Source organism: Mangifera indica, chromosome 11, assembly GCF_011075055.1.
Source record: "Mangifera indica cultivar Alphonso chromosome 11, CATAS_Mindica_2.1, whole genome shotgun sequence".
Lineage (NCBI taxonomy): Eukaryota > Viridiplantae > Streptophyta > Magnoliopsida > Sapindales > Anacardiaceae > Mangifera > Mangifera indica.
In genome coordinates this window covers 3,775,252-3,800,460 of record NC_058147.1, presented here as the reverse complement: position 1 = coordinate 3,800,460, position 25,209 = coordinate 3,775,252, and the positions used below count along the sequence as shown (strand labels likewise).

At 30.4% G+C, this 25,209-nt stretch overlaps 3 protein-coding genes across 4 annotated transcripts; 2 read left to right on the top strand and 1 right to left on the bottom strand.

Annotated features, from left to right (window-relative positions):
- Positions 1–10,069: 10,069 nt before the first annotated feature.
- LOC123228909 (homeobox-leucine zipper protein HAT22-like) lies at positions 10,070–11,386 on the bottom strand. The gene is made up of 3 exons (XM_044654402.1): positions 10,802–11,386; positions 10,631–10,710; positions 10,070–10,546 (listed from the first exon to the last, which is right to left on the bottom strand). Exons 1-3 carry the CDS (start codon positions 11,237–11,239, stop codon positions 10,255–10,257), a joined length of 810 nt encoding a protein of 269 aa, XP_044510337.1. The 5' UTR covers positions 11,240–11,386; the 3' UTR covers positions 10,070–10,254.
- Positions 11,387–18,988: 7,602 nt separating this feature from the next.
- Positions 18,989–21,262, top strand: LOC123228908 (branched-chain-amino-acid aminotransferase 2, chloroplastic-like). Of its 2 annotated transcripts, none has more exons than XM_044654400.1 (10): positions 18,989–19,134; positions 19,235–19,308; positions 19,406–19,577; positions 19,697–19,873; positions 19,959–20,090; positions 20,172–20,270; positions 20,371–20,487; positions 20,559–20,654; positions 20,758–20,870; positions 20,998–21,262. In XM_044654400.1, the coding sequence occupies exons 3-10, from the start codon at positions 19,470–19,472 to the stop codon at positions 21,110–21,112; spliced, it is 957 nt and encodes a 318-aa protein (XP_044510335.1). In that variant the 5' UTR covers positions 18,989–19,134; positions 19,235–19,308; positions 19,406–19,469; the 3' UTR covers positions 21,113–21,262. The 2 variants fall into 2 exon arrangements, with proteins under 2 accessions (XP_044510335.1, XP_044510336.1); XM_044654401.1 differs by having other exon boundaries at positions 18,990–19,134; positions 19,710–19,873.
- A 410-nt stretch (positions 21,263–21,672) lies between these two features.
- Positions 21,673–24,762, top strand: LOC123229222 (branched-chain-amino-acid aminotransferase 2, chloroplastic-like). The gene is made up of 11 exons (XM_044654879.1): positions 21,673–21,857; positions 22,123–22,198; positions 22,680–22,753; positions 22,857–23,028; positions 23,156–23,332; positions 23,422–23,553; positions 23,635–23,733; positions 23,844–23,960; positions 24,128–24,223; positions 24,337–24,449; positions 24,533–24,762. The coding sequence occupies exons 2-11, from the start codon at positions 22,127–22,129 to the stop codon at positions 24,657–24,659; spliced, it is 1,179 nt and encodes a 392-aa protein (XP_044510814.1). The 5' UTR covers positions 21,673–21,857; positions 22,123–22,126; the 3' UTR covers positions 24,660–24,762.
- The last annotated feature ends 447 nt before the right edge of the window (positions 24,763–25,209 follow it).

The following is a 25,209-nucleotide window of genomic DNA, read 5'->3' as shown; positions in this document are numbered from 1 at the left end:
TATAATTTATACTTTTGATATATGTTTTTTTTTTAATTTTTCATTATCTATCAAATAATCCTAAGTTCATATAGGTGAGATGAATATTGGGATATTATTTGTAATTCTAAATTTCTTCTAACAAACTAAATACTCATGAAAAAATTAAATCTTAAATTTCCAAACAAATGACAACCAAAAACAAAATTCATTATTGTTTCACCCTTCATATTCACTAACCAAAACCCTAAAATGTATTTCTTCTCAATTATTTCCAACGGAACAACAAACTAACAACATTCTCTAAAACCTTAAGCTTTCTTTGTATATCTACTCTCTCTGATGTCTGTTTATGTCTTTAATCTTCATCATTGGATCAATTAGATCTTTACACTGAATTTCACAATAAGATTTCTTTATCTAATATTGGTAGCGCTTATATGGAGTCTCTCGTAAATGATTTTTTCTCTCTAGATGAGAATAATAGTGGAGTTAATGAATTGGTAATTTTCGAGTAAAAAAGGAATTGAAGTCAGAAGACGCCAACTAAGGAAGTGGAGTTGATATGATTGGTGTAAATAGATGGTGTAAAGAGTTATGAATGACCTTTAGATTAGACTTTCAGGTTGTCGATAAGTTATTGAGATTTTGAGGTAGAGTATTTATTCCTCAAGATGAGCATGAAATTGAGGCAAAGAAACATTGGAAAGGCGGAGGAAGATATCCTTAACATAAAACATTCAACAATGTAGATGTTAAAAGATGTCCTCAAACTTAAACATAAAGTCTATAGTTTCAAAACAAAAATAACATAATTATCTGCTTTATATTAACTCATATATGCATACACAATAAAATGACATAAATGCCCTCATGCACATCCTCTAGCTAAGTCACTGCTTCGTAGCTACCATCACTACTTATTACATGTAAAATGAAAAAGAAAATGAGTGAGCAATAATCACTCAAGTTGAAGAAACTATATCCCATATATCTTACCTTTGATTCCTTTCCATTATATATACATATATTCCACTCGAACTTAGTAATATGGAGCACACCTTTGGACTTGATATATTAATTGAAAATAAATGTTATTTTGCCCTAAAAAATTAATAAGTATAGATAAAATTATAATAAAATCAAAATTTTTTTTTTAATAGCTAAGGTGAAGGTAGTAATAAGATTATTTTTTATATTTATATTTTATCACATTCGATAACTAACTAACAAAACAAAATAAATAATGTCAATTATAAAAAATACATTACTAAAATAATCTTTAAATATTGAACTAGACGGCAAACACCCCTAACCTTAACAGTAAAAATGACCTCTAAATACAAGTGCAAAAGGATCTCATGTGAACAGTGAACAAGTTTAGGTTTTTTTCTTTTAATTTTTGAAATTTTTACTAAATTGAGTAATAATTGGTGTCACATTGTTAGTTCAAAATTATATATGTATTCAAGAGAATGCATCAAAGGTTTACACCCGATATTTGATTATTTCCAATAGGCCAAAAGACTTATTTCCACCGAAGTTTTAGTCAGTTTTTAAACTTACACTTGTGAAATTTAAAAAACTCAAATACTTATCCACTATCCAAATTCTATCAAAAATTTATGTTGTATATAAAAGTAAAACTGTCATTTTAATAATATTATAAAAAAATATTTAATTTTATCTCATTTTCCCTCCTCCCAGATTTTGAAAACTAATATTTTTACTCATATCTAAACTTTTCTAGTTTTAAAAAGTCATGCTGCCCCCTACCCAAAATACTTAGGTTTTTTTTTTTTCCTCTCCGGTTGTCACTCCATCTTTGTCGACCTTCTCTTTCTATCCAAACCATTAGTCGGTTTTCTCTTGTCGTCAAAAGACAAAAAGACATCGACGACCAGATAAAGACAAAGTTTTTGTCTTTTCATCTGCAGATGGAGAGAGATGAGGGAAAGAGCATCAAATAAACAAAAGGACCTTAAGAAAATATTAAACAATAATATCCATAAGAGCATTTTTTTTTTCCAACTTAAAATGCTTTTAGAAGAATAACTTATAAAAATTGACAAATATTTTACATCCAATTGTCTATGAAGTGCACAAATACACCCAATATTACAATTGATGCATAAAAAAATCAAACTTGTTCGATTTCTTGAATGAAAGAGTAAAAGTTAAAGACTTGGTATTCTGGGCACATCATGACTAAGATGAAAATGTTCATCGTGAAAAACTAAATTTCCAATTGGACTTGGCTCATCGGGCACATCATGACTAGATAAAAATGTTTATCATGAAAAACAGAGTTTCCAATTGGACTTGGTCCACTAGACACATCATGTGTAGGATGAAAATGTTCATCATGAAAAACAAAGTTTCCTATTGGACTTGGTTCAATGAACACATCATGACTAGGGTGAAAATGTTCATCGTGGAGAATAAGATTTCTTGTTGGACTTAGTCCACTAGACACGTTATGACTAGGATAAAAATGTTTATCGTGAAGAACAAAATTTCCTACTAGACTTGATCCATCAGACACATCATGACTATGATAAATATTTTTGATCAAAAGATGATAATTTTAATTGGTTTTGAGCCACCAGAGAGTTTCCGATGAGGCTAGTGAACTCTTGCTGAATATCCACACACACTATCAAAAAATCATAGAAGTGAATAAGAAAGTGAGTGCTAAAAACAAAGTAATTTTGACCATCTTCATTTTTGTTACCTTGAGTTTTTGAGGAAATAGGTAAAATAGTTCTCTATAATTGATGTACTAAACTTAATTCATATTTAATAGATAATATTCATATAATAACTTTACTTGATTTTTTTCCAATATATTATGGAATTATTAGCTTGTTTGACCCAGCTGTTAATTAAGGGAAGATTCTATATTTTGGTCAAATTTTTTATAATTTCCAGATTATAACAACAAATCAATCTTCCTGTAATACCTTTTCCTATTTGTTGTCTTAATATTTTGATAATTTCAAAATACTAAATCGTTATTCGTAAAAACTATATTTATATAATTAAAAAAGGTGATATAATTTATGTACTTCTTTTTTAATATATAGGATGAAAAACACCCCTATTAGATTTGCTTTCAATTTTGAATTAAAAATTAGGTTTTACCCTTTTCATTCAATTTTGATTTGAAAAGATTGTTTTGCTGCTCCCATCAAACTTTGAATACACGTCCACTTGTTGCCATTTTTTCCCCAAAAATAAAAATTTTTCTTAAAATTTTAAAAATTAATAATTTTTCTTACACTTAATTTTAAAAAATTATCCTTTCCCCTTCAAGATTTAGTTTTTCCCTCCATTTTTCAGCCACTGGAATAGTCTTTACCACTTCTTCAGCCACAATCTCCCTTCCCCCACAATTCCAACACTTTCTCTCACATCTGATATGACGTTGATTTTGTCCCTTTTTATTTTCACTGCCAAGGTTTGACACCTATTCAAAACCCCTTTTTCATTTTTGTTTGGCATCAACTAAGGAAGGATTCTTCCGATTTGAAACGTAGTTACACATTCCTTCGTTCCAATTTTGAACGATGATGACCAAACAATTAACTGATGACAACGAACAAAACCAAATGATCAGATTTCAAACTATGATGGATGAAATCAATGTCAAATCGGGAGTGAGAGAAAGCACTAGAACTATAGGGAAAGAAAGACTAGGTTGAAGGAGCTACAAAGATGGTTTTGATGACTGAAAAAATAGAGAAAAAAACCCTAAAGAGGAAATATAACTTTTTAAAACTCAATTTTAAAGAAAATAATTAGTTTTTAAGGTTTAGAGAGAAATTAGATAAAGTTTTATTTTTTTAAATATTATAGTTAAATAACAATTTTACTCTTAGAATTAATAGATTTTATTAATTTTAATAGTTTATGAGTGAGTATTTAGATTTTTAAAATTTATATGTGAGAGTTTGAAATTTGACTAAACGTTGGGTGGGAATAAGTTATTATTGGAATAGAAGGAAAGAGCATCAGGTTACTTGAGGCCAAATTTTATGCAGAAGGAACGCTTTTTTGGAGAAACCAAGACGTACACAACCTGGATTACTTAAGGCCAAATGATAGCTCCTCTCAGATTTGCAGATAGGTGGCTAGATTATTGGAAGCTTGGAACATTTCTTTGAAAAAATAAATATGACAGTCGTGTGCTGCCCTATAATGAAGTTTGGGCACTTTTTCCAGTTGGATTGTATAGGCCTGATCTGGATGTTACTGTTAATATGGTTACAAGTTTTGCTTTCATCGGCAAACTAATTAAAGATAATAGAAGTAAGTTCATTGGTAATTTTATGGTGTTATTAGAATTTTGCACATTTTTTACAAGAATTTTGGGCTACTTACTATTTACTCAAGTTTGTTCAGGCTTATTGTCTATTGAGTCTTCAGATAACATCTAATTATAAGGATGTGGTTGATACCATTTTTATCAAAAATTCTATTATTGGTTATAATATCAGTTTTATTGCTACCATACGAAACATGTTTTCTTTGAATTGGAATATAAATATTTTTTATTCTATCCAAGAAACAAATTGTGTAGTAGATTGAACTACAAAAAAGAGTCTTATCTCTGCATATGTTTTTTTTATACTTTTTGGGATTTCTCTGAAATTTCAAAAGATTGTAAAATGAAATTTGAAGAGTACTTTAACTCCCCTTTAATTTATTTTCTTTTTTTGTTTTTGACTTTACCCTATATTTAAAAAAAAAAAAAAAAAGAAAAGAAAGAGCATCAAATAAAGAGAGCTTAATGAAAATATTAAACATTAATATTCATAAAAAATTTCTTTCCAACTTAAAATGCTCTTATGTAATTAATTTATAAAAATTGATAAACATTTTACACCCAATGGTTTATGAAGTGGACAATACGCCCAATATTACAATTGATACATGGCAAAAGTGTTGTATTAATTAGTGAAAATGTTATAATCTTTATACAATTGTAAAAATTTTTAGTTGGCATTGTACAAGAGTGAGGTACTTTTTATATCAATTCTTAATATTAGAATCATAATGCATAAATATTACAAAATTACAAAAACTTGTAATACACTAAATTATTTAATGATTATACCACCATAAACTATAGTAAAACATAATTAAAATGGGCAATATATGAGGAGAGGATTTTTTTTTACATATAGAAAGATCGAAATGACAATTCTAATATTGTTCAAAAAGTAATATTGTTCAAAAAGAAACACTAAATAGCCAGAACAATGATTTCAATAACATAACCAAATAATATAACATGTGTTTTGGCAACTTATAATCTAATATAACAATTTCCCATCGTTAAAACAAATTTTGGGAGAAAATCAGTTTATACTTGGATTTGGAGCACTAGGGACTTCGTGATTGAGATGGAAATACTCATAAAAAAAAAAAAGGATTTCCAATTGGGTGTGGAATAGGCGCTTCATGATTATGCTGAAGAACCACACACTTGATCAAAAATCAAAGAAGTGGATAGAAAAGTGAGAGCTAAAAGCAAAGTAATTTTGACCATCTTCATTTCTGCTACCTTGAGTTGATGAGGCAATGGGTAAAATAGTTCTCTATTTATAATTCTCAAAGAGCATAAATCTTACTTTTTTTCCTATTTTCCTATAATAAGAGACCTTTATTTTCTTCGGATTAACATAGTAAATTTAATTAATATTTAATGTATAATATTCCTAAAATAATTGTACTTGATTATTTTTTTGACCCTATTAATTAAGGGTAGATTATGTATTTTGTCAAATTTTACTATAATTTCAAATTAGTAATTCTATAAGCACAAACAATATATATAATTTTATGTATTAACAATTATATGTTATTATATAATTAGGTAGTTTTAAATTAGAATTAAAATAGGCCAAACGACTATTTTTCACCCAAGGTATGCTGTAATGTCAAGTTTCCACACTTTAACTATAGAAACACTAAATACCCAAAAGAAGACCTCTATTTATAGTTAAAGAGTGTTTCCATCGTTAAAGGGTGGAAACTTGACATTATAGTATACCTTGGGTGGAAAATAGTCGTTTGGCCATTAAAATAATATCTAATTATATAATAATATATAATTATTTATATATAAAGTTATGCACATTATCTGTACACACAGTTTGATTGTTTTCAAATAATAACAATAAAACAATCTTTTGATAATACCTCTTTTATTTGTTGCCTTAATATTTTAATAATTCAAAATACTAAATCTTTATTCATAAATACTATATTTTTACAATATTCCTTAAAAAAGAAATATGAATACAGCCCAATATTACGTTTGCTTCCAATTTTGAATTAAAAAGTCCATTTTATCCCTTCCTTTCCATTTTAATTTGAAAATACTGTTTTACCCCTTTCATCAAATTTTGAATATACGTGCATTTCTTGCCCATAAAAATTGTTTTTACTTTCATTACTGCAATATAATTAAATTTCATTTTAAAATTTAAAATTTGATGCAGAATGAAATTTATAAATTAATAGAAGTTTATACCGAATACAATTATTATTTATATCTATTAATTTTTATTAAATATAATAATAATTTATAATCGATAATTTTTCAGATAATCTATCTTAAGGAGACATTTGGTTTGAATAATATCTTATTACTAAAATTAAAATATTACTTTGAATATAAATTCCTTGAAATATGACTAGATATAAATAATTATTATGTCTGATAAAATTTAATAGTTATAAATAACTATTGAGTTTGATTAAAAATAATAAAATAATTAAAATATATAATTTAACTTAAATATCCTTAGATATAATTATTTTAAATATATTTCAAATTATTTGTTATATTGATTAAAAATAAATGTATTTTAATGCTAAAAAATTAGTAAGTAAAAATAAAATTATAATAAAATTAAAATTACCATGATAATATTTTAATACTTAAGATGGAAGTGGTATACCACTTATATTACCAGTTATATTATCGTTAATAATAGAAGATTATTATAATATTTCATTATTAACCAACTAAACAAGATATTATAAATAATAAAAGATTATCAAAGTTATTTTTCTTTACCACAAATCAAACGACCCTTCAAGGTAATCTCCTATTTTTGATAATAAAATATTATCCAAATCAAATCTATCATAAAAAAGTATGAAAAACACTCTTATATTAGGGTTGCTTCGAATTTTGAATTTAAAAGTTGGTTTTGCCCCTTTCATTCAATTTTGATTTGAAACAATATAATAATAATAATAATTTATAGTTAGTAATTTCTTAGGCAATTTATCTTAAAGATAATATTCTATATTTGGTATTAAAATATTACCCAAATCAAATCTACCCTAACAAATATGAAAAACACCCTTATATTACGTTTGCTTCCAATTTTGAATTTAAAAGTCAGTTTTGCCCCTTTCATTCAATTTTGAATTTACATGCACTTATTATGATTTTACCCTAAAAACTTTGAGCAATACTATATGTATCCACTTTTAATATACAATTATGTGTTATTTTATCTTTAATTCAAAATCACTCAATATTATGTGACATATATAAATGTGTATATAGTTATATACCCAAAATAAGTATACATAGTTTTATTGTGAAATTTTTAATCCTTATATTACTGCAGTTAAATGATAGACTTGATAGTCCCCTTTATTACATTTAATTTTTAAATTTGAAAATTCTATGCGAATGAAATTTATAAGTTAATTTAGAAGTTTATACTTGTCATGTAGTTTGAATTTGAATGCATTAGAAGGCAAGATCATCAAATAAACAAAGGAGAGACTAAATACCGAGGACAATTATTTCAATAATATTATTCATATTTAAGAAAGAGAACGTACGCAAATAGTGTAACAAATGTTCTCGCTTTGAATTATTCTACTTAAACTCTTGATCTAGTATCATAATTTTCTATAGTTCAAACAAATTTTAGGAAGAAATCAATTTCCAGATGGATTTGGAGCAGCAAGGATTTCGTGCTTAAGATGGCATTTTACGCGCTGAAAATAAGGATTCTCAATTAGATTTGATGCACAAAACACATCATGATTAGGATGAAAATATTCAAGGTCATTCCAGATTGGATTAGTGTGGATGCCCTAATCTAATAATACATGATTGCTGCTTTGAAAGTTATAACTGAGATAGATACAATTTTTGTGCTATGACTTTGATAAACTATTAGTATAGGTAACTGTATTATTGAAATGTATAATCAGTTTAATATTGATTCTCCATTTATTAAATGGTTTTGATGGCTTGCTAAACACTGATTATGATCTATTAATTAAAAGATGATTAATTATAAATTACTCACGATTTTATTAGCTGCAAGTTTATAAAAGAACTTATGAATCATACACAATAAAATGTTGTTTGCTATGATATAGAAAGTTTAGGTTTAATGTATAAAGAGAGAATGACCTTGGTTTTTTCTGAAAATGGTGAATTAAGCATATTATTGGGTCCAATAAAGAGAAATTAAAGTTTTAAGGGCTAAAGTGAATTTCCCAAAATTTAGGAGTGGAATAAAATATGGTGGATTATGATTATGAGATGTTTCATATAAATTGAGATATATTTTATAACCTCATAACCTTAGCCAATCCATACAATAGAGAGATTCTCTCTCAAATTTTTTCTTCTTTATACATTTTTTCATTCAATCTACTTTGTGGAGCCTGCAAATATAGGTATAGATTTCTTTTTGTATATATTAATTAGAGCAAAACTATATATACTCAATTTTAAGTATTTAATTAAGTATTATTATATTATTAAATATTATTTTATTCTTACTTTAAAATCAAATTATCTGGATACCCAACTGGGTATTAGGTGCACACATTTTTGTTGTATTAATCGGCTGCTTTAATGTGTTTATATGAGATTAAACTGCTTTCAGGAACAATATTCATAATGGTAGGAGAATGAAGTAAAAGCAGTTGAAAGGTCTATATTGGCTCATACGTATTTATTCTTGGATAAGATCAGATATGGAGTTGGGTAGGTCGTCTATGTTTTGTTGATCCTATCGATCAACCCCATTAACTGACAGTTGATTGTCATTTTCTAACAGTGACTTCTATTGTGGTTAAGTCACGAGTGATGATAATGAGATTCACTGAGTCTTTTTTGAATTTTTTCTCCATCTTTGCAGTCAAAATTCTTGCTAAATTTTTATCCATTCTAACCAAATATAGGGATCAACTTGAGCCTGAGTTTGTTAGAGTCTTGCGAGTTTAGATAGGGTAAATTTGAAAATTTTACTTATCTAGTACAAAAATTGTGAGTTCAATCATGTATCTCGAAGTTTACTTATTTGATTAATTCGAACGGAGTCTCTGGTTATTAAAAAGAAAATCTCTTCATTTAACTAATTCAAACGGAGTCTCTAGTTACCAAAAAGAAATTTTTTTCATCTAACTAATTCAAACCAAGTCTCTGATTATGAAAAAGGAAATCTCTAATCTGCTATTATTATGGCAACTAGTTGACAATTAGGATGTTAAAGTGAAAGGGAAACTACTATTCGGATTTGGAATTGACTGTAATCTTTCTAATCTATTTGAATATATTTCTCTTAAATTTGTGTATAAAATGTTTTATATTCATATTTAAGAACCCTAATAGAAGAATGAGTAATGCTATACGTATCCATTTTAGATATATAAATATGTACACATTTATATATGTCATCACAAGATGATATATATAATTATATACATATTTATATATTTAAAATAGATACATATAGTTTTATTATAATAGTAATGCCCCATCTCCATGCAAAATGGATAATAATAAAAGAGTAAGTTATTTGGGTCAAATCTACATTTTAATTTGATCTGATTCATGTTGATTATAATTTGATATAATTTTGATTTGATATGAATCTTTGCATATTCTAAATCTGTATACATAATTTTATTATTATTTTTTCAATTTTATAGGATTGGGATTCAGTAATATTATATATTGTACTATAATATTTATTTAATTCAAAACATAATTCATAATTCATTGATGTGCATTCTTGGAAGGACAGCCACAACACGAACAAGGAAAGATTCATTCACAAACTTGATTCTTTTAAGAATAATTTACAAGGATTAGTACGTGGGATCGATAGATTCAGGACTCTACAAATTAATTTGACTAATCCATTAAACCAAATATATGACAAAGGAGTCCTGAATAAATAGCATAACAATATGTTATTGATTGGCGTCTTCGTTTGCTCAGCAAGAAGCAGCAGATGGGTTGGAAATTAAGGAATCGTAGAAGCGAGGGTTTGATCTAAAACTTAAAGGGCTTGTAGAAGAGCCATCGCCGCCACCGCCGCCGCTGACCTTCTCACAAGAAGGGCACATGGTGAGGGTGGCTGCAGGCAATTGCATGCAAACTGATGCCGAGACAGTTAATGATTTAAGCTCTTGCAGCTCCTTTTGCAACCTCTTGTTCTCTTCTGTTAATGATTCACAACATTTCTTCAGAAACTCGCAATCTACTTCAGTTTGCTTCAACTTTGTCCTGCCAGAAGAATCACAGGGATAAGAAAGAAAATTAATAATCTTGCAGGAGCTAGTTGATGCTTTGTAAAGTAATTAAGTAAACCTGGCTCTCCTGTTCTGGAACCAAACTTCTACTTGCCGTGGCCTTAGATTCAATTTTTCGGCTAAAGCTTGCTTCTGCTTCTGATAAATATTAGAAAAAATGAAATATAATTCATATAGAGTAAAATATAACAATATTTAAAGATCTTTATATATTATGGAGATTCCATACAGGATTAAGAGTGATGTGCTCTTTGAAGCTTTCTTCCAAAGTGGCAAACTGTGCTTTGGTAAGTCTAAGTTTCTTCCTGGGACTGACCTCTTCATCTTCATCGCTAACCCTTGAAATAAAATTTCTTTCTAACTCCACTTCTTCCTCAGCAAAGTCTCTCTCTTCCTTGACGCTAGAGTTGGAAAATGAAGACAATGCACTCAGAGACGAGGTCTGCTGGTGCACACAGGTAGATTCACATACTTTACCCGCAGCATAATTTTTTGCAGCCGAATTCAATATGTCTTGTGATGGGCCTAACGAAAGAGATGGCAACAAATGATCATATTTCAAGAACAGTGTCTTCTTCTTCTTCTTCTTCTGTTGCTGCTGATGGGTTTGTGGCAGCCTGTAAATACCGAGACGGAGGCCTGTGTTGCAAATATCTTCAAATCCCATTGCGTTCAGACATGTCCAGATATTGAAAAATATATGGGAGCAAGCCAAATGCGAGAAATAAGAAGGGACTAGAGGAGAGAGTAAATGAAATTAATGAGTAGAGTAATGAATCTTGTTTATGGAGTTAATGAAAAACTTGACTATGAAAAAAAATAATAAAAAAAAAATCTCATTTCCAGAAGTATACAAAATACATTGTATAGACTCTAGAGTGGATAGCACACGTGGAATCACATGGAAAGTCGTTTGAATATATAAATTCTACTTAAACAAATAAATTATGCAAAATTATTTATACATATAATAATATTTTATTGAATAGTTTTAAAATACAAAAAACATAAGTTATTGCCTTACATAATTTATTTGTATATATAACTTTATCTTTGATCAATTATATGTATGTGTTTATATAAATATATATTTAATAAACGTTCAAGAGATAGTTTCAAAAACAATATAAAAGATTTCAAATATAAATATTTTATGATAATATTTTGAAATTAAAATTTTAATTTATTTAATATAATAATTATGAAATTGACTTCAAATAATGTTTCCTTCGTACCAAAAAGAAACGTACACCTAGTCATGAACCACCATATCTCAACCCAATAAATCCCTTGCTTCACTCAGTAGGACATGGACTCTTGTAATCTTGACTCTTTAACTTTATAAGTATATCTTCAACTTGTTAAAAATTTAATACATCATATTGACCCGATTCTTGGCAGAGGAAACAAAGATGCTAACGCAACACCAACCCTGAGGTTAAAAAAAAGAAAAAAAAAAAAAAAGCTTAATTAGTTGCACCAAATTAATCGGAGTTATATAAATCTGATAAAAATTCAAACTTAAATCTTTATTTTAAAATTTTGGAGATTTTATAAATTTTACTAACTTTTGAAATTGTAATAACAATTTTTAATAAGTAAAACTATTGTATTAGAGTTTTAAACCCCATTAAAAATTTAATAATATAAAGTATATTAAATTTATTTTTATTAATCATATTAAATACGTTAGTAAATCATTATTTGAATATTCAATTAACCAATTTTAATAAATCAAAATTATAATTAATACTGGATTATATGAAAAAAAAATTTTTAAGTCTCACTGAAAACCTCCTGTACTTTTCTAAAACCTCAAAGTATATATAATTTGTGTCATTCATTTTACTTTGGACTGTTCCACAAGCATGGTGTTCTTTACAGAAATGGGTAAGATATTAGTTAAGCGAGAAGAGGACATTACAAATGAAAAGGAAACATCTTCACTACAGATGTTGAACGTATTGTCGGGGTCCTCCATTTCAAGTTGTCCATAATACATTTGGTAAAAAAACAAATGGAATAAAAGTACAGGGAAAGAATTTCAAAAGAGATATAATTGGCAGGGGAAGAAGAATTCACCAGCGTGAATTCTGGTGTTTGCTTGCTTAAGAGAGCTGATGCCGAGATTTGAACTAATCACATAATCTTCATAAATAATCACATCTAATGATGCCCATTTTGTCAAAATATGCGCATGATTACATATCTCACCTATTTCACTGTGTAAACTTGAGATTTTGGAGCCATCATTTTCTCTTGAAAATAAGTGATGGGAAATGACAACCAATGTGGTAACTTTTATCCACCGACGAATCTTCAAACTCATCAATGCATCCATTCTTGTGGGTCATGCCCAAGAATTTTGTAGGCAGATGACATCCAACGGTTAAGATGTTTCAACTAAGTTTTCTTATTGGTTGCTATATATTTTAATTACGATTAATTAGGTAATTACAGCAGAAATATAAGATAGGATTATCCAAGCCTTAATGAGTAAGTTTTAATGAGTAGATAGACATTGACTTAATTTGATACAGTGGAGAATATATTCTCAGTTATCACATATACTGGGTTCAATGCAAGGAGCCAACGATTTAGGAATATTTATTAATTAATTGTGAACAAACTAATTACATGTTTCAGTAGTAATACAAATATTAAACCAAACGACAAAGCAAAGATAAAACGATAGCATAGAAACAAGGTATGTTGATTTTGTAGAACCGAGGCGGATTTTCTTGCTCTGATTTCTATGAAATAATTCTGAAAAGGTCACTCAAATTATCATGTGCTATTGCCATAGATTAGAAGTGATAATTTCGCCCATAAAATTTTTCATAAGTGGACTGATTCTTTGACATAGTAGATTCGAAGATGGAGATAGAATAGAATGACTAAATCCCAGTGTTAGGGATGAGACAATGGGGTGTGTATATATATATATAAAATTTATTTTTTATATTTTTTAAACTCTTATATGTTTAATTATTTTTAAAAAATATTTAATTATTATAAATATATTTTAAGATTTAATAAATATTTTATTATTTTAATACTTTTTAGGTACGGATTGGAGAGGAAAGTGCAAAAAAAAATTTCCACCCATATTAAGATAGTGGCTGACATATTTTTGGCTATAGGTAGGGGCACACAAGAGACAGACGGAGCCCACCAATGATTTGGCGTAAATGGAGCGTTTGATTCTAAAGAGATTATGATTATGGGAGCAAATGATAGAGGAGGTAGGGGAGGGGTGGTGTTGGAGATAAGGTTTCAGCATTGCGATGGCGGCCTTTAAGGCTGGCTGACCACTCATAGTGCGAAATTGTGCTCTTTGTTTGGCTTTTCTGCTTCTCTTTTCTTTACATACCAACCGTCCAAATCAAGGAACTCCCGCTTTTGTTTGCATTTGTTCAGCAACTTGGTAATTGATTGAAATCTAAGTTATCACTTGCTCACTTTATTTATTTATTTTTCATCTTATTATCAATTGGAATCTTTTTTATCTCTTGTGATTTCCACATGCCGGTTTTTTTAAATTTTGTTTTAATTGCACTAAACATCAATATAATAGGGGGTTTGAAAAAAATTGACAATAAACTCAAAAATGATACTTAACAGGATAGGAGAGAATAATAAAATTTTAAAGGTTATATTGATATTTTAAATATTCTAAAATAAAAAATTTTCAAAGTTAAATACCTCCCTTAATCCCCTGAGTTTGTCATTTGGGAGAGTTCAAACTTATCAAATTGATAACATCTCAACTTAAACTCAATACATGAATGAATGACTCAAGTTTGGTTTAACTTTATTTAAAATCTTTAATTTTTAAAATATTAATGAAATACGATGACATATTGAATGAATGGCAAAAAACAATATTTTATTAGTGTAAAAAAATATTTGAAACATTAAAAGGTATTTTGATATTTTACTCGAATCGAGCTACCAACGACTTGATTTGTTTACATTCCTAACAGGTTACTTGTGGATACCCAAAAAAAAGGATGGGTTACAAGTTTTTAGATGTGTAACTATTTAAACTCACACGCATAAATATCCTTTTTTGAGGGTGAATTAGGAATATCCATGACTACCCACAATTTATTTCGTTTATTCTTTTAATTTGGTTTTCATCATTATCTTCTCCCTTAAACTCTATATACTTTTGACTTTTCTTTATTGAAAGGTTAATTCAAATGAGTTAACGTTTCAATTTTTTTTAACATTTTGTTTTGTTTTCCATACATATTTTATATTTATCGGGATCTTAATGGTTGACGAGGTGCCAAAATTCATTCAATCTTAATATGCAATTAAAATGATATTGTTTTTACCATGCTATGCTTCCCTAAGCTTGCTACTCGGATGCTTCTTTTTGTCTCTTCTCTTCTTTTTTCATGAAAATCCCTTTAATGCAATCACTTGTAAGATCTCTTAACTAATTTAATCTAATTTAAGTTCATTAATTTGATTGATTTAAGATCGCTGTTGTTCATATTTTTACTCATTGATGTTCAAATTTGTTGGTTTGTTTGTGAATTCTTCAGTTTGTACAAGGTGTTTTAGGATCGCAGTTAATCAAATGAGTTTATGTGAGTTGTTCGAATTGGTAGTCTTCAATGTACAAAGAAGTTGGTTTGTGCTTGGAAAAACAAATTGATAATTTAGTTATGTGTTTTCCAATTCGGTTGAAATCAGTACAATGGTTTGGTTTAAGTAGGAAATACAGCGATAATTAATTCTAGCATTTTTTTTTTTCCCTTTAGCTTTGTGTTGACATTGAGAATTCTACAATATTTGATTTAGACTCCCCGTAAGTTTAGAGGACAAAGTATGATTTAATTTCAGCTATGCTTTGTCTTATTGATTGCGAGAATTTGCAGATTTCACCCGTATCCGCATGGGTTGAATATGGATTGGTATTTAATGTCCATTCATAATGATATGTTATGGACTGCCCGTATTCATTTTGATCCAGCCCATATCGATTCGGCCTGCCCATTAAACAGGGCTACAGTTAGCTGGTTGCTTTTTATTGATATCTTTTAGCTGTTCCACTTTGCAATTCACATATTCCTCTAATGGCAGACATGACATGAAAGTGCCGTCCCTTGCAGTTTTCCCAGTTGTAGCTCTGGAAAATAATTCACTTCTTTAGCCAATTACATTCTTCTTTCCAAAACTTCCAAGCGGACATAGACCATCATATTTAGCTGAGTGATGTCCTTGGTGATTCCATCTATCCTTGTGACTTACAGATAGATGCCGATATGACGGGTATCCCATCAATTTTAAGCTCATGCACTCCGAGTTATCAAACAATGAGGTCCCATTTGAAGAAGTTTTGGGCTAAAGTTCACTCCCTGAAACTTAATTACATAATTTAGTAACAATAAAATTATGTATACAAATTTTATTGTATACAACTTTGCGTGATTATGTATTATTTTATTTTTAATTTTTAATTGTTTAATTATATAATTATATATCATTATTTATATACCAAATTACATACACCACTATTCATTTAGCAAAGTATCTCAACAGAAGTATCCATATAATAAGGCAAACTAGAAGTGTGCCGCGTGAATGCGTACATACTTAACCCTTTTCAATTGAGTATTGATAACTGCGTTTAAATTTACATGGAACTCTTCATCACTTTTTATTTAGTATAGTTTATTTAATAATATAATTATTTATTATATATGTAGGATTGTTTTTATGAATAATCTAATTGTGGGTTATAATCACATTTTAAAATTATTTAATCTATAATAAAAATACCCAATAAGATTAGCACGGCTCATATACAATAAAATTATGTATACATATTTTTAATATATAATTTAAATATATAGATGATATATTATTATTTAATTGGATATAATATCACTTTATTTAAATAATTTCTATTTATATTACTGGATTATTAAATTTTATGATTGCTAATCAAAACCTAAAATGTTAAGTATATTAAACATTTTAACACAAATAATTAATTTTTTAGATTATTTGTCATATAGTCACAATTGGAGATTATTCATAATAAATAATTAAAAATTGTATCAAACGTGCAAAAAAAAAATAATTATCTCATGATCTACAACTATAATCCCATAACCATAAGTTTTGCTACATTTTCAAATTATTTGGTTGCATCTAAGTCTAGATAAACTGATTTGTCATCTTAAAGTTACATGGCCAACATGATCTTGACTTTAAGGCTCTTTCATATTTTAAAATTAAATGTGATAGCATTTGATTTTCAGTGGTTGATTTGACATCTTGGGCACTAGATAATACAAGCACCATGTTAAAGATAAACAAATCTAGGACACTTGGGCAAGTCCAAATGATATTGGTGTGGAAATTTACACACCAGAGAAGTACACAACATTAAAAAGATTCGAATACAAGAATGTAAGAATACGAAAAACGTGTAAGGTAAATGGAAGACAAATATGGCCGATGGACTATTTTCCACCTAAGTTTAGGTGCTATATCCCAAAGTTACATTCATAAGATTTGAAAAATCTGAAATTCCACCTATTGATCAATCGAAGTTCAAATTTTTATTAAAAACAGGAGTAAAATTGTTATTTTACTAATAATATTAAAAAATATAAAATTTATTATATTTTTCTCTCCTAAATTTTAAAAATTAACATTTTAACTCTTCTAAAGTTTTTCAATTTTCAAAAGTCAAACTTTCCCTCTCCCCCCAAAACCTAAGAATTTTTTTCTTCCCCTTTGGCCGCTTTCTCTAACAATTGGAAAGGATGATGACAAAATCTCTTTATTGGTGAAAAGAGTTGACAAAGAGATCTGGGCTCTAGATCTCTTTGTCTTCAATGAAGAGATTCTAAATCTCTTTGTTGACAAAGAGATCTAGAATCTCTTGCCCAGATCCCCATTGGATCTCTTCATCTCAGAAGAAGAGAACCATTTCAGATTTATTTACGTGCATTGACCAATAGTTTAAGATAGAGAGAAGAGGTCGTCAATGCTAGAGATGATAGCCGAAGAGGTGAAGAAAAAATTTGGAGGGAAAATATAACTTTTCAAAGTTAAAAAACTTTAGGTAGAGATGACATTATTATTTTTTAAAATTTAGAAGAGAAAAAATAATAAATTTTATATTTTTTTAATATTATTAATAAAATGATAATTTTACTTCTATTTCTTATAAAAAATTTTTAATAATAATTACATTATTGATGAGATTTTAGATTTTTTAAATTTTATAAATATGATTTTGATAACGTACCTAAACTTGTGTGGGAAATAGTCATTTGGCTGATAAATAATTATTATTTAGTTTGATCGGAAAGGTCAATAATTTATTATGAGTAATGGAGACAGTGAATTATGATTGGATTTGACTTCATCAATAGTGACTCTCCTTTTATGAGATGTCATTAAAGCAATTAATCAAGTGCATTAAAAATTATACTACAGGAAAAATGAGAGAGCTTATGTTGGAAGCCCTTCTTCTATCGTCAAATTATTGGTGTGGAAATATACACAAAAAAGAAGTATATGAAATTAAGGAGATTTAGGTGTAATGAATATATAAAAAACATGCAAGGTACAAAGAAGGCAAACGGCTTTATGCGGTTAAGTTAGAAAGGTTAACAACGTACATCTTCAGTGTTGCTATTGATTTGAGAAGATGAGATTCAATATACGCATAAAATTGTAAATTTGTAATAATGGATTGCTTAATGTTTGTAGTTATTTCCGAATTATATTTCCCAAATCACTACTTTGTGTTTATAATATCATGTTTCATAATTTATAATAAATGTTGTGATGTTAGCTTCGGATAAGGTGAAAGTATAACATCTCAATTGTAAGCATTAGATTTAAATATCATGATTCTATAACAATAATAAATACTCACATAATAACGATGATGGTTGTAATTATAACGAAAGTGGTTATTGTAACTTGTTTTAAAGTTTTTAGAAAGGGTTTGAATTATCGTTTTTGAGATTTGATTTTACTATTTATGAGGTGAGATAATGTTTGTTTGCTAAAATAAAAGTAAGGTGGATTTGATTTTAGCAAATCTTTTCGGTTGATTATTTTAGCATTTGATTTTTCGAAAATAATGTCTCTCCAATAAAGAGAAAATATCCTGACAAGGTAAGCACTATGATTTGATTCAATTATCATATTGAGGCGATGATGGATGAGGGAGAACCGGGCAAATCGAGAGACAGGGGTGGCCTTTCTCTTGGGATAAGTCACATGACACGTCTCTTATCTTAGCTGATCTGTGAGCCAACTTAATTATGCATTGGATGATCATCGCCAACTTTGTCACGTCTACAGATGCATGTATTGGCACTTCCTCTCCTGTTCCACCAATCCAACTTCCAAAGGCCGGACTTTTATCATCTACGTTCAGTGTTTCCCAACTCTTATTTATTTGGTTTTCTAGGGAAAAGATTGATAAGAGGCTAGTCAAGAGCAATTACAATGATTCCAAGAGCATGCCCTCGTAATTTGGTTCAATCTTTACGCCCTGCTTCTGCTGTTCCAAAGGTTTGACTTTTGATATCTTAATGCTTTATTATATTCCTTTTGAAACTTTGAATTGGAAGACTTAAGGCAGTGAACTGGTCCATTTTTGCATATTCGGCAGTTTGGAACTTACTACCGTTATACATCTGAAGCTGCATCTTCTCTGCAGCAAGTTTACGAACCATCTCCTTACAGGTAACTTCATATTAAACTTACGCTGTACAACATCGCTTGGATGCTCATCGTTGTGCTTCTATATATTATCCTTACGGTTTCAACTTCTGTTTTCCAGTGCCGATGAGTGCGCTGACATGGATTGGGATAATATTGGATTCGGTCTTGTGCCAACTGATTAAATGTACTCAATGAAATGTTCTGATTACTGCAAGTTTGAACAAGGTCAGCTTACTCGCTATGGAAAGATCGAGCTGAGCCCTTCAGCAGGAGTCTTAAATTATGGGCAGGCAAGCTGCTGTTTTATTTATTTATATAAGTTTGAAGCTTATTGCATGCTCAAATACCACTTTTTAACGTTGAGTGATTCAAAATCTTTCCATTATGGGTTGCCAATAACTATCTATAGGGACTGTTTGAAGGTCTGAAAGCATACAAAAAAGAAGATGGACAACTTCTTCTCTTTCGTCCAGATCAGAATGCCATCCGCATGGCCATTGGCGCTAAAAGAATGTGCATGCCTTGTCCCTCCATCGATCAATTCATTGATGCAGTGAAAAAAACTGCTCTTGCCAATAAGCGTTGGGTAATTAACTTCTTCTTTGGTGTAAAGATAGTGAACACTAGAATGGTTGTTTCTTCATTTTGCTTAGAAAACTGTAATTAAGCAGGTTCCACCTCCTGGAAAAGGGTCCTTATACATTAGGCCTTTGCTCATGGGAAGTGGTGCCATATTGGCTTTGGCTCCAGCACCTGAATACACTTTTCTTGTATTTGCCTCTCCCGTGGGCAATTATTTCAGGGTGGGTAATTTTTCTTTTTGAACATTGCTTCAGTTTTGACCTTGAATAGGTGAGTTCAAATAATTCTCGTTCTTTATTCAGGAGGGTTTGGCTCCTTTGAACGTGTATGTGGAGGATGAATTTCATCGCGCCACACCTGGCGGAGCTGGAGGTGTCAAAACCATATCTAATTATGCGCCAGTAAGTTCTTCCTCTCAAACTTTAACGGAATTCATGTTTCTTTGTAAATCTTTCTCTAGGTTTGTTTGTTGTGATATATCATTAATTCTATCATCTGTAGGTTCTGAAAGCACTAAGCAGAGCAAAAATCAGAGGATTTTCTGACGTTTTGTACCTTGACTCTGTGAATAAGAAAAATTTGGAGGAAGTCTCCTCCTGTAACATTTTCATTGTAAAGGTAATTTTCAGAAAAATTATAAAAGTTAATTAGCTGCCTGTAGATCTAAACAAATCCTTCAAATGTACCAGGGCAACGTTATATCAACTCCTGCTACAAATGGGACTATTCTTGAAGGGATTACCCGCAAAAGCATCATTGAAATTGCACAAGATCACGGTTTCCAGGTGACTGTTTTACCGGGCTATATATATAGATTAGAACAAAATTAATTCAGCTTATTCTTTCTGAAAAGTAAATATACTGTGAATACTTCCCAACCCATGTTAGGTTGAGGAAAGAGCAGTTCCAATTGATGAGTTATTTGATGCGGATGAAGTATTTTGCACGGGAACTGCTGTCGGTATTGCTTCTGTCGGCAGCATTACATATCGGGACAAGAGGTAATTAAATATATTTATAGACTTTACTTTTTTCTTCTCATCACAGGGATCAGAAATACATAATATATTAAGAAAAAATAATTTAGCCATAATTATGTATTAACACATACTACTTTCATATATTCAGAATTGAGTACAAAAGGGGTGCTGAATCTGTGTGTGGGGAGCTTCACTCAGCTCTTGTTGGAATTCAGAGGGGCATAATTGAGGATAAGAAGGGTTGGACTGTTGAGATTCATTAAATCCATCTGCTTTGATGTATCTAAAAACATTGTGTAGGTTAATGTTATGGATGAGGCTCCTTCTCCCATTTATCATTTAAATGTTATTAGTGTCGCGTTGAAGGCACAGAATAAATGCATGTGAAAGGCAAGAGAAATGTGTTATGGCTAGGATTGAGTTGAGTGATCTTGTTTCTATCGTACTAAATGATTAAAGAATGAATTGAGCCCCTCTCCTTTATATTGAGAAATAAAAAATGTTAGGTGAAGGAAATCTTCAAAATTATTGATAAGCTTGCCGCGATGTAAATGAGGGCAATGGGCCCCTGCAAAATTTTAGTTAATATCTTAACTGAAGATCTTATCTTCATCTTCATGTTCATCTCCAGACTATGCCATCACCATAATCCATGTCATTATGTTCGTGATTCACATGTATTTATCTTTAATTCAATATCATTTTAATATCAGAGTTAGGTTCTTCATTTGCATCTAAAAGCCTCTCTCAACTGATACATCCCTCTGAACTTGTTCTCAACTGTAAAGTGATGACAATGAAATGAACATATGTGCCATCGCCACGTGTTATAAAAGTGCTGGGAAGAATTTCAGCTCGTTCTGAATTATGATTGCACCAGATAAATAGTATTAAGCCTATTAAATTTTGGAGCAACATCCATTTTAAACTTGACAACTACCCCCACCCATCAGTTTTCTGACGTGCGGATACTTTTGGATATCTTTCGCCACTTCTGGCTTATCCCTTGTATGATTTTAGTTACAGTTATTACTGTGCATTGCATTCTATGGTATCTTTCAATGTCGGCTTCCTATATAGACAAGATTCCTTGCCTTAGTGCTTTTTATATTTGATCATAATGGCGATTTTGATACAATAGTTATTTCCAAAGATTGCATCCTTATTTGCAAATTGCAATTCTCTTTCGTTCTTCCCTTTTCATTTTTAAATTTAAGAGTGAAAATCCTTATTTTCATCCGAAATTTTAGAGTGCAATTCTTTATTGTGGCAGAACCATGATTCAGAGAAATGCATGCTTACGCGATTTATTAACTCAGTCATTGTGTTCTGGATCTTCTTTGTTGAAGGTTGGCTGCCGCATCTTCTTTTTGACATGTATTTTTGTTCTTTCATAATTATTATGGAAACTTTTTTTTTTTGAAAAAGAAAAAAGATTTGCTTTATTCGATGATTTGTTTTGGTGGGTTTGATGGATTTTTGTTCTCTTCCAGTCTGGTAATGCAAACGGCAGCCTTTTCTGGCGTTTCTTCTCGTGGATCTTTAATGAATAAGCCCTTGTATTTTTGTAAAGCCAGAAACTACTTCTCCACTTTCATGATTATTAGGAGTGGATAATAGAAAGAGTGCCCATGATGTAAAAAAACGGTGAAATAATATAAAATAAGAGAATGGATTAGTCTGACAGAAGCCTTCAGGGTCTGTTAGAGTTTGATCATTTAACAGAAGTCTCATTTGATTTTTTTTTATCCAATTGATTGAAGGATACGCCATTACAGTAGGATATAAAACTGATATATATATATATATGTATCATTTTCATGTTTGCAGCTTGGAACTAATTATTGCTACAATTCTGGGGGTGCTTCCTCTCTGCAACAAGAACAAAAGCTATCTGATTACTGGTAACTGCAAAAAGCAGTTCAGTGATATTAATTTTTAGTCTCTTTCCTTTTAGAATTTCTTGTGCTTCTATTTTCAGTCGTTGTTGGATGATCATGCTTGCAGTGATGATGAATATGCTGATTTGGACTGGGACAATCTTGGATTTGGTATCACTCCAGCTGAGCACATGTACATCGCCAAATGTTCTAAAGATCAAAATTTTGAACAAGGACAGCTTGGCCGCTATGGAAACATTGAGTTGAACCCTGCAGCCGGAGTCTTAAATTATGGACAGGCAAGCTACAGCTGAATTCCTCTTTCAGAAATCAATATTTAATGCACTTCATCAGCTTGAATAAAATTCTTAGTGCATGGATAATTTTATTTGGTAAAACATGGAAGTGTTTGTGTATCATTTTCAGGGACTTTATGAAGGAACAAAAGCATACAGGACAGAAGATAGGCGTATTCTTCTATTCCGCCCTGATCAAAACGCCATGCGCATGAGGATGGGAGCTGAAAGAATGTGTATGCCTTCACCTTCCATTGATCAATTCGTCAATGCAGTGAAACAAATTGCTCTTGTAAACAAGCGTTGGGTAATTCTCCTTCTGAAGACAATGACAATCCTCCATACTGAAGTGGGTTTTATTATCATTTTATAAACTAACGCTAAGACTATAAGTAGGTTCCTCCTCCTGGAAAAGGCTCTCTGTACATAAGGCCCTTGCTCGTGGGAAGCGGCCCTATATTGGGTTTGGCTCCGGCACCTGAATACACCTTCCTTGTATATGCTTCCCCTGTTGGCAACTACTTCAAGGCAGGATTTTATTTCATTCGTAACTCGTTTCAATTTTGAGTTTGATTAGGAGGGCTTGAATATTACTATTTGTGGATGCAGACGGGTTCAGCGCCCTTGAATTTGCATATTGAAGAAGATTTTGTCCGTGCTACTCCCGGGGGAACTGGAGATGTGAAAACAATCAGCAATTATGCGCCTGTAAGCAAAATCTCTTCAACTCTGGGGATTAATTTTAGATTTTTGTGTGTAAAATCAAACTTCAATACGTCAATATTCTTTTATATGCCACTGTCACACCGTTACTGCAGGTTCTGAAACCATTAACCAGAGCCAAAAACAGAGGATTTTCAGAAGTTCTTTATCTTGACTCAGTACATAGGAAATATTTGGAGGAAGTCTCCTCTTGTAACATCTTCATTGTCAAGGTATTGTTCAAATCAACTTCTGCCATTAATATTAACATATATGGTGTTTCCTTAACAATTATGATCATTCAGTCGACACATTCTGGAGTAATGAAATATTTATATGATAAAATGATCATTCCACAGTTCATCTTATATTGGCTCATATGCTTTTATTACCATTCCAGGGCAATGTCATTTCGACTCCTGCTACAAATGGAACTATTCTCGAAGGAGTTACTAGAAAAAGTGTCATCGAAATTGCCCGTGATCATGGTTTTCAGGTGCTTCTAACCCCATTTTCTAAATTTTTGTATCGTTAATGTAAATGGTATCATTTTCTTTGATGATTTTTATAAGCAATAATGGATACTGAAAATTTTCCCTAAATGAACAGGTTGAGGAACGTGTAATTCCAGTGGATGAATTGATTGAAGCTGATGAAGTGTTTTGCACTGGAACTGCTGTAGTAGTTGTTCCAGTAGGCAGTATTACATATCAAAATAGAAGGTATTTAGCAGTTCAATAGTATGGTTTCTTTCTCATGCTTTATCTCTAACTTGTTTTGCCACACATGGCTTGAAACTATGCAGAACTGAATTCAAAACGGGGGCTGGCTCTGCGTGTCAGCAACTGTACTGGACTCTTGTGGGAATTCAAACGGGTCTTATCGAGGATAAGAAAGAATGGACTCTTGAGATTCCACTTGAAATAAAATGAATTTATAGAGAACTATAAATTCATTGGTTTCTTGAATAAAAAAGCATTGCCTATGTCTGTGAATGAAAAGATCTTCACTTTACTTTTGGATACACTTGTTAAATTAATGATTCTACCGGAGTTTCTAAGAATTTGATAAGTACCTGGTTTTGCAGAACAACCAAGACAGGAATAGGAATCAATAGCAAACTCCTTTTATTTATTCAATAAGTGTTTATACAATCGCTAGTTTCTTAGCAATTCAATTCAATAAAAGACAGCAGTTGACAATGAAATTCCGGCAACAGAGGAGTCGAACCCTCCCCAGGCCTAAGCCCCCTAATTTCCTGATTACTCTCCTGTTTCTTTTTGCCTCCTCTCTTTCCCTTATGAATAATCCTCCTCTATCCCACTTTGACTGCTTGCTTGGGTGAATTTCCATTGCGACCCTCCTTTGATATACTTTGATGGGTGGCTTATCAATACACCCATCTCAACAGATTGAAAAAAATGAAAATCCGGGTACTTTATTCAACATGTAAAGATATCAACAGAGCATCACAAATTAATC

Bases quoted from the DNA above. Each gene is read 5' to 3' on its own strand.
- LOC123228909 (XM_044654402.1), bottom strand. From the start codon at position 11,239: ATGGGATTTGAAGATATTTGCAACACAGGCCTCCGTCTCGGTATTTAC. The intron at 10,711-10,801 runs GTATGGAATCTC...AATATTTATCAG, and splicing joins AGCACATCACTCTTAATCCT to AAGCAGAAGCAAGCTTTAGC. The intron at 10,547-10,630 runs GTTTACTTAATT...TTCTTCTGGCAG, and splicing joins TTCCAGAACAGGAGAGCCAG to GACAAAGTTGAAGCAAACTG.
- LOC123228908 (XM_044654400.1), top strand. From the start codon at position 19,470: ATGTACTCAATGAAATGTTCTGATTACTGCAAGTTTGAACAAGGTCAG. The intron at 19,874-19,958 runs GTAATTAACTTC...GTAATTAAGCAG, and splicing joins CTCTTGCCAATAAGCGTTGG to GTTCCACCTCCTGGAAAAGG. The intron at 20,488-20,558 runs GTAATTTTCAGA...CAAATGTACCAG, and splicing joins GTAACATTTTCATTGTAAAG to GGCAACGTTATATCAACTCC.
- LOC123229222 (XM_044654879.1), top strand. From the start codon at position 22,127: ATGATTCAGAGAAATGCATGCTTACGCGATTTATTAACTCAGTCATTG. The intron at 22,199-22,679 runs GTTGGCTGCCGC...TCATGTTTGCAG, and splicing joins CTGGATCTTCTTTGTTGAAG to CTTGGAACTAATTATTGCTA. The intron at 22,754-22,856 runs GTAACTGCAAAA...TCATGCTTGCAG, and splicing joins CAAAAGCTATCTGATTACTG to TGATGATGAATATGCTGATT.